General features: G+C 40.5%; 2 protein-coding genes across 3 annotated transcripts in view; both read left to right on the top strand.

Moving 5' to 3' along the window:
• agla (amylo-alpha-1,6-glucosidase and 4-alpha-glucanotransferase a) overlaps positions 1–2306 on the top strand; it is a 124342-nt gene extending 122036 nt beyond the window's left edge. For both annotated transcript variants that reach the window (XM_088311278.1, XM_088311277.1), the window contains 3 exons: positions 828–915; positions 1326–1459; positions 2063–2306. In XM_088311278.1, the coding sequence (XP_088167404.1) occupies positions 828–915; positions 1326–1413 (176 nt within the window). In that variant the 3' untranslated portion in view covers positions 1414–1459; positions 2063–2306. The remainder of the gene's footprint in view (positions 1–827; positions 916–1325; positions 1460–2062) is intronic.
• Positions 2307–4640: 2334 nt separating this feature from the next.
• On the top strand, positions 4641–15138 carry LOC148325158 (uncharacterized). The gene is made up of 3 exons (XM_088311282.1): positions 4641–9052; positions 9135–9359; positions 12891–15138. The coding sequence occupies exons 1-3, from the start codon at positions 8941–8943 to the stop codon at positions 13205–13207; spliced, it is 654 nt and encodes a 217-aa protein (XP_088167408.1). The 5' UTR covers positions 4641–8940; the 3' UTR covers positions 13208–15138.
• Positions 15139–15449: the final 311 nt, after the last annotated feature.

Raw genomic sequence — 15449 nt, 5'->3', positions numbered from 1 at the left:
GCCGTGTTCCAACCCTGGATAAACAATAATACATAAATAATAAATAAATGGATGGATATTCGTCTTCAAGCATATGCACACACACGCACGTCAGATATTACCAGAACAGTCCAGTTGCGATCAATTCAATGCTGTGAGAATGTTTTCAAAGGCTATTTTGAACATTGCAGGCCCTCTTTTCATTCCCATCGCAAGTGCAGTGCAAAGTGCAATCTAACTGTGCGCATGGATGGAGTTCTTTTCTCTTTGTATTTTGCTGGACGAGCACAGGTAAAAGAGCACATTTGTGGGAGGAAACGTATCTGACTTCCGGCCAATTAAAGCGGCTCCCCTCATTCCCTTCCAATTAGTTGCTGAGAGCCACTCCATGGCATGTTGATTCAAGAGATCGGCATGCCGAAAGTACCCAGTACCGCCTTCCACCCCGAATCATGCGTTTGAGTGCGCCCTTCTGTCAGATGCAAGTTCATCCCTCATGGACTCCTGTTTTTGCTGGCACACTGACAGTAACTTTGAAACGTTAATGGAAAAAGCGCAAACAGAAACCATTATCGTCCGTTGACAAAATGTAATTTAGCAATGAAAGACGTGTGTTAAAAATAACAGAGTGATAGACTGGGCAGGCCTGAAATAATGACTGGTGATGATGGACCTCCGGTACGTGACAAGTGAATGATGGAAATTCACTCATGCACCCTCCACTGTATACCAAACAATGACAACCCAAAAAATATTGACCTTTAAAATTTTAACAGCTAATTGTTGTGTTTGTACTGTGGTTGGATTTTTAAAATTGCTTACTGATGCAATATTTTGTGTACTTGCAGTGATATGGTCTACTTTGGTGTGTATGACAATGCGCTGGACAATGAGAACTATAATGTGGCAAGGGGCTTCAACTATCATCAAGGACCGGTGAGAAAATTAATTTGCGTTTGATGATTGGTGGTGATGGTGAAGGACAATGACAGTCATTGTTTAAAACTAGTGGTTGAATGACTCAAGGTTTTTTGTAGTCAACTACATTTTTTTTAATGATTTTACGAAACAACCTCAGATTTCTTAAGAAAATATTTCTTCAGTTTATGTGTGTGTGAGTACCTGACCATAGTAATTGTATTTAAAGGCAAAAAAGTCACAGTAACTGAAATATATAGCATTGTGTTTTAAAATTAAATCCCTTTATGAAGATCTAGGAATTATTTTTACTCCATTTTCTACATGAGCAGAATTTTTATTTTTAAATTCATCCTGCAGACCGGATTGAACAGAATAGCCTTGACTTAACAGTTTAAATCTTATGTCCAACTCATATCTTTGTCTAGGAGTGGCTTTGGCCTGTTGGATACTTCTTACGTGCTAAATTGTACTTTGCCAGAAGGCTTGGCGAAGAAACCTATGCCAAGACGGTGACCCTGGTCAAAAATGTTCTTTCACGACATTATACTCATCTGGAGAGGTATGAATGTTATGTATTCTACATGAAAATTTTATTATTTCATCCAGACATCATACAACTTAAACTTTATGACCCACTGTATTATATTTTGGGTGTGGATTCCATAGCATGCAGGGTTTCCATTGGTCATTAGAAAGCATTAAAAGACATTAATTGGATTTTGCAAAGATTTAAAAGCATTAAATGCCATGGCCATAATGTTAAATATAGAAATACAATTGATTTAAGAACATTGTTTTTCATGCTTTATTTAGATTATATATACATTTTATCTAAACATCTTTGCACTACAGCCGCTGCACAAAGTCAGAACACCAGATATCCGTAATAGTCCGCTGTGTTCGTGCTCTGTTAAAAAAAACAAAGAATACATGTCGGGAGAATAGGGAAATGTTCATTTCAGCAGAAGTGGTTGACTGAGGAATTTTTTGAATACCTATTTAAAGTCCGTTGACAATAAACCCGGGTGGTTGGGGGAGTTTAAGATGTGGTCAGTTAGAGTTGCTGATACCTGTAGAAAGTCTGTCATGGAGAACATTGAAGTAATCTGTGATTCATTTTTGCCTTTTCCTTTTCATAAACCTTTGTCTTCATCTATCTTAGGTCTCCATGGAAAGGTCTGCCAGAGCTAACTAATGAGAATGGACAGTATTGCCCATTTAGCTGTGAGACTCAAGCATGGTCTTTGGCTTCTCTGCTGGAAGTACTGCATGACTTCTAGAAAACATCTGCAAGGCCCATCCAATATTTCTTTTCCTCTGTGCTACAATTGAGATAAGTGTGTTAAAATTCAGTGGCTTGACAATGTATTGCATGTAGAAATAAAAACGTCACACTCAAACAAGAATAGTTTATTTACAGTGTTTCTGACTAGATAAACGAACAAAGTTTACATACAATTAAATACATACAATCGCAATAGACACATTATCAATATCAATAGAAAATGCCTTTGATAAAATTTTTGATGGAAAAAATCTGGCTGTGACATTGTGCGTGGTGTAGGCAGCGTGCAGCAACCTCTAAACATGAAGAAGTTAAAGAAGAAACTGCTAAACCAAGGAAGAACAAACCTCCAAACCAACAAAGAAGCAGCAGCTAAATCAACGACACGTGCGTGCGGCATACTAGTTTGGCTGTTCACAATCAAAATCATCTGCCTCCAAGCCGAAGACGTGTGGTGGTCAATGAGGTTGCGCTATGGCAGGTCGATTGGACACTCTAAATTGCCCATAGGTATGAGTGTGAGCGTGGATGGTTGTTCGTCTTTTTGTGCCCCGTGATTGGCTTGCAACATGTGCCTGGAATAGCACCCATGACCCTTGCAGTCCACCGTGTTATTTACCGTGACGCCCAGTAAAAGTCTTAATCTACGAAAATACAAAGTAACCACTTTTACTTTACCATGAGCTCATATTTTTCTTTATATTTTTATTTACTGCATTTTTTTGATGAGTGTAGTTGTTTTTGAGAAGGGTTCAAAATCTGATTATGTAAATGCCTAAATGAGTTGGCATGTAATACAGCACATTTGCCTCTTATAAAATTCAGAGATAACGTGTAACTTGTGCAGTGTTCAATCGTATCAACTAACACTAAAAATTGATTAATTCATACATTTTTAATGAGAAACAAAACTTTTTGGAGTGTCTTTGCTTCAAGACAATTTCTCATCTTTGATACCAGTTCCTCTGACTTAGAAAACACTCTTTAAGAAGGAGCAGTTGAAGATGGTGTGCATAAATATTTAATTGCCAGTTGACAAAAGTGTGGAAACAATGATGCCCTCATCTTTGATCAACTAATCTTATTGATGAAAGACAACAATTGTTGCTATGGTCAACAAGAAAAAGACACTGAAGAAGAGGTTCTTTGTGGACTATAGACCCTCGAATTGATGAGACTCTGATTCTGGTGTCTGGGTGGTCCTGGTCCTCCTCATTAGACCTCCGCTGTGGATATTGCGAGGTGCCAATCAGCCCTGAAGCCCGGCCAAAGACTGCTTTCTGTACTGGCAGGGGTGTGTGGCAGTTTCGAGTCCTCTGTTTTGGCTTGTGTAATGCACCAGCTAGCTTTGAGCGGCTAATAAGATAAGATAAGATGTCCTTTATTAGTCCCACAATGGGGAAATTTGAGGTGTTACAGCAGCAAAGATATAGATCACACAGAGTCGGCGGCGTAATGTAGCCGTTAATGTATAATATTAGCAGCAGACCTTCATAAAAAGCATGCAAATATACACAGTATAAACGTATGTAAGTGTAAGGAAACACTCCTAATGCCTGTCCATTATACAGAGGGGGAAACGCTGTAATGATAAAAACTACTGAATGATTGAAAATACTGCAATGATAAAAATATTGCAATGATAAAAGTACTGTAATGGTAAGAGTACTGAAATGATAGAAAAGTACTGCATGATAGAAAATACTGCAATGATAAAAGTACTGTAATGGTAAAATGTACTGCAATGATAAAATATACTGCAATGGTAAAAGTACTGTAATAGTAAAAGTACCGCAATGATAGGAAATACTGCAATGATAAAAGTACTGTAATGGTAAAAAGTACTGCAATGATAAAATATACTGTAATAGTAAAAGTACTGCAATGATAGAAAAATACTGCAATGAAAAAAGTACTGCAATGATAAAAGTACTGTAATAGTGAACGTCCTGCAATGGTAGAAATGCTGCAGTGATAGAATTACTGTTATAAGAATATTGTAATGGTAAACAAAATACATTATTGGTCAATATTTAAGTACACCATTGGCTGAAAGTACAGTAGTAGTATATATTGCATCCTAGGACTGCACAATTGCACTAATGCCCTCCCGTTTGTAGGCCTGACCCAATGTTCTTGTTAAAAAGTCTGACAGCAGTCGGCAGGAAGGAGCGGCGAAATCTCTCTTTGGTACAGCGAGGGTGTAACAGTCTATCACTGAAGGAGCTGTGGAGTGTTCTCAGAATGTCATTGAGTGGGTGGGCTGGGTTGTCCAGCATTGATGACAGTTTTGCCGTCATCCTCCTGCCCCCCACTGAGTCCACAGAGTCCAGGGAGCAGCCCAGGACAGAGCTGGCCCTCCTCACTACTTTGTCCAGTCTCTTTTTGTCCCGGCCCGAGATGCCTCCTGCCCAGGAGACCACTCCATAGAAGATGACTGATGAAACCACCGAGTCATAGAAGTTCCTGAGGAGTGTTCCCCGAACGCCAAAGGACCTCAGCCTCCTGAGTAGGAAGAGTCTTCTCTGACCCTTCCTATAGAGAGCATCTGTGTTGTCGCTCCAGTCCAGTTTATTGTTCAGATGAACACCCAGGTACTTGTAAGTTGAGACCCTCTCAACGTCTGTTCCCTGGATATTCACTGGTGCAGGTGGAGAGTGCCGACGCTTGCGGAAATCCACCACCAGCTCTTTGGATTTGCCAGCGTTGATTTGGAGGCGGTTCTGCTGACACCAGTCCACGAACCCCTGCGTAACCCCTCTGTACTCCCGATCGTCTCCGTCAGTGATGAGGCCGACAATCACAGAGTCATCAGAGAACTTCTGCAGGTGACAGGTTGTGGAATTGTATTTTTAGTCCGAGGTGTAGAGGGTGAACAGGAAGGGAGCCGGAACAGTTCCCTGCGGCGCTCCCGTGCTGCAAAGGAGCACGTCAGACACACAGTCCTGTGTCCTCACGTACTGTGGCCGGTTTGTGAGGTAGTCGTGGATCCATGTGATGAGGTGGTGGGCCACTCCCGCCTGCTCCAGCTTGTCTCCCAATAAGGCGGGCTGGATGGTGTTGAAAGCACTTGAGAAATCAAAGAACATGATCCTCACCATGCCCCCCGCCTTCTCCAGGTGGGAGAGTGAAGACAAGGTGCTGGCTGGCATTCCCCAACAGGAATGTTTGGTCTATTTGGATGTCATCCTGGTCCATGGGAACTCCTTACATACAGCCTTGGGGGCCCTGCGGCGGGTCTTACACAGAATTTCCACTGCTGGTCTGAAGCTTCACCCTGGCAAGTGCTGCTTCATGAGAAGAGAGCCTGAGTTCCTGGGTAGCAATGCACAATGTTGGCGGGGAAGGCATTATCCACAAAAGCAAACGTATAAGTGACGCTTCGGTATCTGCGAAAATATCTTTTTTTTTTTTTAATACATTTAAATGAAGCAAATTATTTAAAAAAATACTGTTTATGATTGAAACTTTCTCAAAACTGACTTTGCTTATCATGACCCGCACACTTTTCATCAATGTTTGCATGAGAATGACGTGTTGTCGGACAGGGGACGTATAAAACTTTATTACTTAGTTATTGTAATGTATATATACTATACGTAATCACTCCAATACTTTTGGTTGAAGTGTAACTCTGTTATTATTTCCACATTGGCATCAGACTTTGGAATTCATGTTGTTTTACCAAATGGTAAAATGCAATAGCTACCTTATATATTTTAATATTCACTACTATAGTTTTACTTCACTCTTTGCAGATGCATCCCTTGAAAATTCAGGGGAATGTGAAGTTTGCAGTGCTGTGCTGAACTTCATCCATCCATCCATCCATCATCAAAGCTGCTTCACCTCACGAGGGTCGCGGGTGTTCTGGAGCCGATCCCAGCTGTTTTCGGGCAGTAAGCGGGGGACACCCTGAACTGGTTGCCAGCCAATCGCAGGGCACACATAGACAAACAACCATTCGCGCGCACACTCATATCTCGGGACAATTTAGAGTGTTCAATCAACCTACCATGCATGTCTTTTGGAATGTGGAGGAAACCGGAGCACCTGGAGAAAACCCACACAGACATGGTTAGAACATGCAAACTCCACACAGAAAGCAAGGCATGGCTTCTCAGGACCCATTCATGTCCAAAATAAAACCTGGGGCCGTGTTCCCAACATACAATGTGAGACGGTTGAATGCAGGCGGTACCATCAAATGGCAATTAGAAGTGGTTTGTTATTGATTCAACTACGGTAATCAGATAGCTGTGACCACGAGGAGGGACTATCTACTCACCAACTACGCAGATTTGTGATTGCACTGATTTTGCAATGTACAGTGTGATCATCCTTTACTCTCAAAAATTATGTTGAAATGTCATTGGCTACAATTAGGAGTTATGTAGCCAACACAGAAAGACATTGTGTTTTTGGACTCCAAATATGATCCAGATGTGCAGTTTGGGTTTGTTTGCAGAAAGGATTTGGTATTAAGTTACCATAAAAAGTCAAAAATTCTATTGCATGACAGAGAGATAATAGAATGCTGCTTTTTTAATTATTCATGACGTCATAGCCCCGCCTACAGAATGCCGTTTCTGTCAAAAATGTCCCCGCTGTTGGAATTTATCTTTATATCAATGTTAGAATTTAACTTTAACCCAATGTAAACTCAAATAAGTAATCTGACTCCAATTTGCGACCTTACCCAACTCTCACTCATCCAACAATATGCGCGCTCGTTCTGCAATAGAAAGGTATCAGGAAGCCGGCATTTTCACGCACAAAGTGGATTTATTCCCAATACAGATTTTCTACATGGCACCTGGATCTCGGGTCCCTCTCAATACAACTCTACACCTCTCTTGCCACCAGCGAATGTGTTCTACCCCCGAGTTGCCCAGTACTGATTCATACTATACAACATGCAAATGGCACAGACAAAGGCATCCTGGCATGATTCTATTGGCTATGTGTATTGCAGTTAACTTTAGCTCGCTCTCATTGGTCTTTCTCCTCCCGCCGAATCCCGTGGCGACTCCTCCTGCTTGTGCTATCCCCCGATGGCCTCTCCTTCGTCCACTGGTCCCGGAGTCATCTCGTCTCGCTCAGCACCATCTGCTTCTAAAACATTCCATTCCTGCACAACCCCCGCAACCAGTTTCGCTCCACCAATCACACTCTCAGCATTTTACAATATCACATTTTCATACATTGGATGCACCAACATCTAATGAACTATGTTAAGCTCAAACTCTTATATTCCTTTAATAGTCAAAAGTATGAAATCCTTTAAGTGTAACCGAAGTTTAGACCATGCTAATGACCAGACACTCAGGAGAGGAATGCAGGAAGATTAGATCACAGCTGCACCACAGGAGGTGTGAACGAGACCCCTCTGAAACAATGGACTTCCATGCCAGGATCACAAAAGTGGCTCCTAGCAGTCCACCCTTTGTTCTGTTTCAGGTTGACTGCCATTTACATTATCCTTTACCGCCTACAGAATGCCGTTTCTGTCAAAAATGTCAAATTTCCCCGCCCCCTGTGTTAAAAAATGTCCAATTTCCACGCCTCCTCTGTTAAAAAATGCATAATTTCCCCGCCCCCTTGAAGTGTTAATCCCACCCTTCAGAATGCCATTTCTGTCAAAAATGTCTAATTTCCCAGCCTCCTTGAAGTGTTAATCCCTCCCTACAGAATGCTGTTTCTGTCAAAAAAAAAAAATGATGTTCCCCATGTACATGCCTCCCCAATCCCCCTCCCAAACTGTACTTATGTCAACAATATTTTAATATTTGAAGTATATAAAGCAGCTAATTAAATAAGTGAAATATATATATCATTTAATTAACTAATTGAGATCGATAAAACCTAATTAAATAATTGAAATAATTTGAGTTGAAAGGGGTACTGTACATATGTCATCAATATTTTTATATTTGAAGTATATGCCTAGACATGTTTCCACCGACACAAGTCTGGACATGTATTTGTTGCGGCTGCCCACATTTGGACAGTCAAACGCCGTCATTTATCCCGCCCCGGGCGAGAAAAACGAAGGGTGATGTCTCCACCCCTCCCGCCCCTAGCACCCTCCTATTTCCCTGTACGTCACATCCTTCTTACTTCCGGCAGCCCCCCCCCATGTTTGTAGTCCTTTTTTGTAGTCCATACGCTGAGAAAATAGCATACAGCCAGGTTAAGAAATAGAATACAGCTAGGTTAAGAAAATAGCATGCAGCTAGGTTAAGAAAATAGCACACAGCTAGGCAACCCCCATGTTTGTAGTTCATACAGGTAAGCAAAGAAATATTAGATATTAGAATATTATAATTATAATATATTATTATAATATATATATATATATATATATATATAATATGTATATTATATATATATATATATAAAATAAATAGCATGCAGCTAAGATATCATTAAGGTATTGTTTTACCAATTATTTTACCTTTCAAGGAGGAACATCATCTTGTCTGTAGACATCCCCAAGTCATCTTTGCAACAAGCTTCGACATGTTTTCACGTATTTCTTATCTATAGTTGGACAGACAGACGACCTCCAAGTTGTGGTCGTGTGTGTAAGCATAAACAACACCGCCCGCCCCCCAGAATCACGCTTATGTCAAAAATGAGCACATCCCCCCCTATCATATCCCGACCCACAGTCTCAATCCAACCAAAGCTCAAGTCACGCTTTGCACAGACAAACCAATTTTTCCGGCTGAAGAGCCAGACCTACTCTAAAAATGAAGACGCTCAGAACAAGACGCCGCGTGGTCATGGACATCACACCGAGAAGGGTGACAACCACCACGGCACCTGATCAGGTTTCTAACAACATTGCAGAACTCTCTTCAGGTAAACGATGCAACTGTTTATTAACTAAATTTCTATAATCATTAGCTATATAATATTTAATAAAAGTATCTTTGTACTGCAGATAGTGATGTGGATGAACCTACAAGCAACCATGATATGACTATGGTTGAAGTAGAAACCCTTACAACTGCAAACATGGAACAGGCTGACGCCTCTACAAATGTAGACCAGAATGGAATCCCTACTAAAACAGACGAGGACCAGACTGTGCCATCATACTCTTTATGGGTGGACGGCATGGGAACCTTACCTACCCCTGCTGTATTCTCGTACAACACTATAAATGGTATTAAACAAATATTGGTGTTTTCCACTAAACATAAAGCACCACCCGAGAGCTATTAAGTCCGGTGTTTTACTGACAGTTCAGAAGAACAAGGCTTTTATTATTTCTTAAATGATGTTTACGCAGTCTTTATCACTTAATGTCTCATTTCTTAAATAATGTACACAATCCTTATTACTAAATGCGAGAATGCGCTCTGAAAGGAGCTCTTATGATTTTACATCAAAATATAAAGCAGCATAATTTATGTTCTTTTTCTAAATCATTCAACCTTAATTTATTTACCGAATAATACTTCTGTTTTATGATGGACTCGTAGTCCGGCACCAGTGGATTTGCATATTGGCAACCTAAACGCATGTAGTTTCTTAGCTGCATGCTATTTATTTTATATATATATACTATAATATACATATTATATATATATATATATATATATATATATATATATATATTATAATAATATATAATATATTATAATTATAATATTCTAATATCTAATATTTCTTTGCTTACCTGTATGAACTACAAACATGGGGGTTGCCTAGCTGTGTGCTATTTTCTTAACCTAGCTGTATTCTATTTCTTAACCTGGCTGTATGCTATTTTCTCAGCGTATGGACTACAAAAAAGGACTACAAACATGGGGGGGGCTGCCGGAAGTAAGAAGGATGTGACGTACAGGCAAATAGGAGGGTGCTAGGGGCGGGAGGGGTAGAGACATCACCCTTCGTTTTTCTCGCCCGGGGCGGGATAATTGACGGCGTTTGACTGTCCAAATGTAGGCAGCCGCAACAAATACATGTCCAGACTTGTGTCGGTGGAAACATGTCTAGGCATGTTTGCGAAAAGGAAAGGGGGTCGACAGGATGTTCAAATTTGCCTGCCACTCACTATCTTTTCAAACACCTTTAAGGCTCTTATCAGATGTAGGATGTGACAGGCTTGGGGGGTGTCTGTGCAAGTCGCTGGGACTTGCACAGACAACACCCCAAACATGCACATTGCCATGTTTAAACTTATGTCGCTGGAAATATGTCTAGGCATGTTTGCAAATAGAAAACGGGGGCTTTTATCAACCGAATAAACATATACCTGGTCAACGCCTCATTGAAAGGTAAAAACAACACCGACCTCTTTCAACTCATATTATTTCACTTATTTAATTAGGTTTTATATATCTCAATTAGTTAATTAAATGATATATATTTCACTTATTTAATTAGCTGCTTTATATACTTCAAATATTAAAATATTGATGACATAAGTACAGTTTGGGAGGGGGTTTGGGGAGGCATGTACATGGGGAACACATCATTTTTTTTTTTTGACAGAAACCGCATTCTGGAGGGAGGGATTAACACTTCAAGGAGGCTGGGAAATTAGACATTTTTGACAGAAACGGCATTCTGTAGGGTGGGATTAACACTTCAAGGGGGCGGGGAAATTATGCATTTTTTAACAGAGGAGGCGTGGAAATTGGACATTTTTTAACACAGGGGGCGGGGAAATTTGACATTTTTGACAGAAACGGCATTCTGTAGGCGGGGACATTTTTGACAGAAACGGCATTCTGTAGGCGGGGACATTTTTGACAGAAACGGCATTCTGTAGGCGGGGCTATGACGTCATGAATAATTAAAAAGCAGCATTCTATTATCTCATGACTACTGTGTGTGTTTTTTTTTTGTGTTGATTGTGTGATTTGCGAGTTCTGGTGGGGTGGTGGTGGGCAACATGAACAGATATATACATATTTTTTTTACAATTTATCCATATGAAGATTTTAATTTTGCTTTCTTTGGAAATTTGGTAGCCTCTGCCAGAAAATTAATTCAGGACACTGGAATGAAAGGACTGGTTTAGATATACAGGTAATACGTTACATATAGGGGTGGGCGTTCAGGCAAAAATATCATATCACTTTTTTAAAAATTAAAATCATCTTTTCTACATTGTTTTTTTTTGACAAATTTGTGTTGTGTTCTTTAAACAAACAAAAAAAACCCTGTGAACTTGTCGGTGGCTTTTAATTTTCTCAACAACTTTTTTTCTTTTCTTTTTCATCTTCATTGAACCTCTTGACAGACAATATAAGAGTGTCCCAAATTCAGTTCAAAATTAAAATTGACTATCAATCATTAAAGATTATATTAATAAGATTTCCTGATATTCTAGATACATTGTGATTTCATTAATAAATAAAATAGTCCCAACAAAAAGACAGAAAACAAATGTAACTATATATATATATATGTATATTTATATATATATATATATATGTATGTATATATAGCGCAGTAAAACAGGAAAACTGTCTTCACTATTTGTAACTAAGGCTTAAGGAAAAAGGTATTCAAAAATGTCATTATCTTATTGCTTTTCTTATTGTTAATCAATTCAATAGAATTAAATACAGATTTCAATTCTAACAGGAAAGTCAGAGAACTGGGAGCAGATTTCGAAAATTTCTGTTTGTGAATAAAAAAAATTGCATAAGGAATGATGAAATTAATTAAATATGCAAAATTGTTATCACTTGGGTTACTATAATGTAATTTGGAGTAATGGTTGATTACAATAGTAAACACCATCCTTCAGAATAAGAATACAGGGGGTTTCAGATGGTTTAATGAAATAAAGCATTAAATCAGACTGCAATTGCTTTGTGGTCACACAGTCAAAGAATAAATAAGATATTGTTTCAGTGACATTACCACAGAAAGACCAAATATTACAAATGGATACAATGAATTTGGAAATTAAGGAATTAGCCGGTACATAATATGTAAGATATTAAAATTTATTACCCCGGCTTTATTAGTAATACATACAGTATTTATAAGGTAAAAGCCATGCTTTTTTCCAATTTATAGCCACAATCTGAGAAATCCAAAATTATTTTCCCCTAAGCACAATTTTCTTTTTTTTTTTTTTTTTTGTGGAATCTGGCATATATGTTTATTTTTACATTTTTTTGTCTATTAATTAAATTCCAAGTCACTGGTGGTGTAGTAGTACATATCCCTGATTTGTGTGCGGGCACCGTAGGATCGGTTCCCACTCGGTGACCGTGTTTATGTCTGCCCTGTGACTGGCCGGCGACCTGTTCAGAGTTTGGTGCGCCTTTCGCCCGTAGTCAGCGGGATAAGCTCAAGCACCCTCCCGCGACCCTGTATAGGATAAGTGTTCTGGATAATGATGTGACATTAGTTCAATTCCAACTATCAATTGCTTACATGGCAAAAGCGCATGTCCAATACATCACATTAGGTTCGTGCTCGAAGATAAGTCATCGACAAGAAAATTCAGTGTACTCTACTGCAATTTCGTTTACACTATAATTTGCACATTATTATTATGATTATGATCATCATATTTTTCAATAGGTTTGATCAAATGCCTGCCCCTGCTCAGTCTCCCCTGCTGCAGCCCCCACCCACCCCTCCTGCCTCTGCGAACGAGACCCTCTCTCTGCTCTCTTCTCTCCCCCTCTCTCTCCTCTCTTCTCTTCCCTCTCTCTCTCCACAGGCTCCAGTTCCCAGCCACATCAGACAACCACCACTTCCTCCTGCTCAGCCTTGTTCCTCAAAACATCTCAGGTGAAGAACCAGCTGAGGAAGGTGAAGGCGAGGAAGGCAGCGGGTCCAGATGGGATTAGCTCCCAGCTCCTCATATCCTGCACAGACCAGCTGTGTGGAATTGGCCAGCACATGTTCAACCTGAGTCCCCCAGCTGTGGAAAACATCCTGCCTCATTCCGGTTTTCCTCGTCCATCTGCGCCCCCTGGTGAGCTCTTCGATGGACCCACTCCAGTTCGCATACCAGCCGGGCATCTGTGTGGATGATGGCATCATCTACCTGCTCCACACTTCATTCTCCCACCTGGAGAAGGCAGGGAGCACTGTGAGGATCATGTTCTTTGATTTCTCCAGTGCTTTCCACACCATCCAGCCCACCCTATTGGGAGACAAGCTGGAGCAGGCAGTTGTGGCCCACCACCTCATCACATGGATCCACGACTACCTCACAAACCGGCCACAGTACGTGAGAACACGGGACTGTGTGTCTGACGTGCTCCTCTGTAGCGCGGGAGCGCCACAGGGAACTGTTCTGGCTCCCTTCCTGTTCACCCTCTACACCTCGGACTCCAAATACAATTCCTCCACCTGTCACCAGCAGAAGTTCTCTGATGACTCCGCGATTGTCTGCCTCATCACTGACGGAGATGATCGGGAGTACAGAGGGGTTACGCAGGGTTTTGTGGACTGGTGTCAGCAGAACCGCCTCCAAATCAATGCTGGGAAATCCAAAGAGCTGGTGGTGGATTTCTGCAAGCGTCGGCCCTCTCCACCTGCACCAGTGAATATCCAGGGAACAGACGTTGAGAGGGTGTCAGGTTTAAAAAGGTCCTGACGCCTTCATTAGACTGAATTAAATGCAGAGAACCAGAGGAATAACCAGGGAAGGTTTTGTCTTTTCCCCATCGCGATGGGAGGAGAAGCCAGGAGGTGAAGTAGGCGTCTTGCCAGTTCAATCTCCCGTACTCTCACTGACTTCTTCGCCCATCCCTCTGGACTTTATTCAAAGAAAAATGAAACCTATGGAAAGTGAAACCCAAACAAGCGTGTGGGTGTGCGCATGTGTGCTGAAGCAATGATGTGCGTCTCTGTGAGTGTGTGTGTAATTATCATTGATACAAATAGTGTATAAAAAACATGATTAAAAATACACAAACTATTTACATACTCTCACAGAGGGTCTCAACTTAAAAGTACCTGCATGTTCATCTGAACAATAGACTGGACTGGAGCGACAACACAGACGCTCTCTATAGGAAGGGTCAGAGCAGACTCTTCCGACTCAGGAGGCTGAGGTCCTTTGGCGTTCGAGGGTCAATCCTCAGGAACTTCTTTGACTCGGTGGTTTCACCGGTCATTCTCTATGGCGTGGTCTCCTGGGCAGCAGGCATCTCGGGCCGGGACAAAAAGAGATTAGTGGGGAGGGCCAGCTCTGTCCTGGGCTGCTCCCTGGACTCTGTGAACTCAGTGGGGGGCAGGAGGATGACGGCGAAACTGTCATCAATGCTGGACAATCCAGCCCACCCACTCAATGACACTCTTAGAACACTCCACAGCTCCTTCAGTGATAGACTGATACACCCTCGCTGTACGAAAGAGAGATTTTGCCGCTCCTTACTGCCGGCTGCTGTCAGACTTTTTAACAAGAACATTAGGTATTCTTATCATTACAGTACTTTTATCATTGCAGTATTTTCAATAATGGCAGTACTTTTACTATTACAGTACTTTTATCATTACAGTATTTTCTATCATTGCAGTATTTTTTTTATCATTGCAGTACTTTTACCATTACAGTAATTTTATCATTGCAGTATTTTTTTTCTATCATTTCAGGACTCTTACCATTACCGTACTTTTATCAATTCGGTATTGTTATCATTGCAGTATTTTCTATCATTCAGTATTTTTTTTACCATTGCAGCGTTTTTATTTATTTCCCCGATGTACCATGGACAGACATTAGGAGTCTTTCCTTATACTTGTATATGTTGTGGGATGTAAGTATGTATATACATGGGTATTTGTGTATATACGTATATACTGTGTATACTTGCATGCTTTTTATGAATGCCTGCTGCTAATGTTATACATTAATGGCTACATTACGCCGCCGCCTCTGTGTGATCTATATCTTTGCTGCTGTAACAATGCAAATTTCCCCACTGTGGGACTATTAAAGGACATCTTTATCTTTATTTCTTTGTCAGGGGGGTACCTACCATTTTCTTCTTGTATAGTTAGCGTTACAGCATTACAGTACATATCGCCACCTCCTGTTCAGTAGGAGAAATGCGGTCGTTGACAACTTCTATCGTCTAAAATCTAATAAATATAGGAGCCGTATTACGATTTGTATCTCGTAATTTGTGCTGTTTTCGTTTTGGAATTAAAAATTAAATAAACTGTTTTTTATACTTTTCCTCACTCGTTTCAGACAACAAACTAGAATATCAAGCTGTGTTTCAATTTGGGGGTTTCGATATTAAATGTAAAATCAGATAACCAG

This window comes from Idiotropiscis lumnitzeri, chromosome 12 (assembly GCF_059441095.1).
Source record: "Idiotropiscis lumnitzeri isolate Australia: NSW breed Sydney's pygmy pipehorse chromosome 12, RoL_Ilum_1.0, whole genome shotgun sequence".
Lineage (NCBI taxonomy): Eukaryota > Metazoa > Chordata > Actinopteri > Syngnathiformes > Syngnathidae > Idiotropiscis > Idiotropiscis lumnitzeri.
Note: the sequence above shows the minus strand (reverse complement) of the source record. Positions and strands in the feature narration are given on the sequence as shown.

Coding starts and splice junctions, on each gene's coding strand:
- LOC148325158 (XM_088311282.1), top strand. CDS start 8,941: ATGAAGACGCTCAGAACAAGACGCCGCGTGGTCATGGACATCACACCG. Junction 9,053..9,134: donor CATTGCAGAACTCTCTTCAG/GTAAACGATGCA, acceptor TTTGTACTGCAG/ATAGTGATGTGGATGAACCT. Junction 9,360..12,890: donor CTCGTACAACACTATAAATG/GTATTAAACAAA, acceptor CTCTCTCCACAG/GCTCCAGTTCCCAGCCACAT.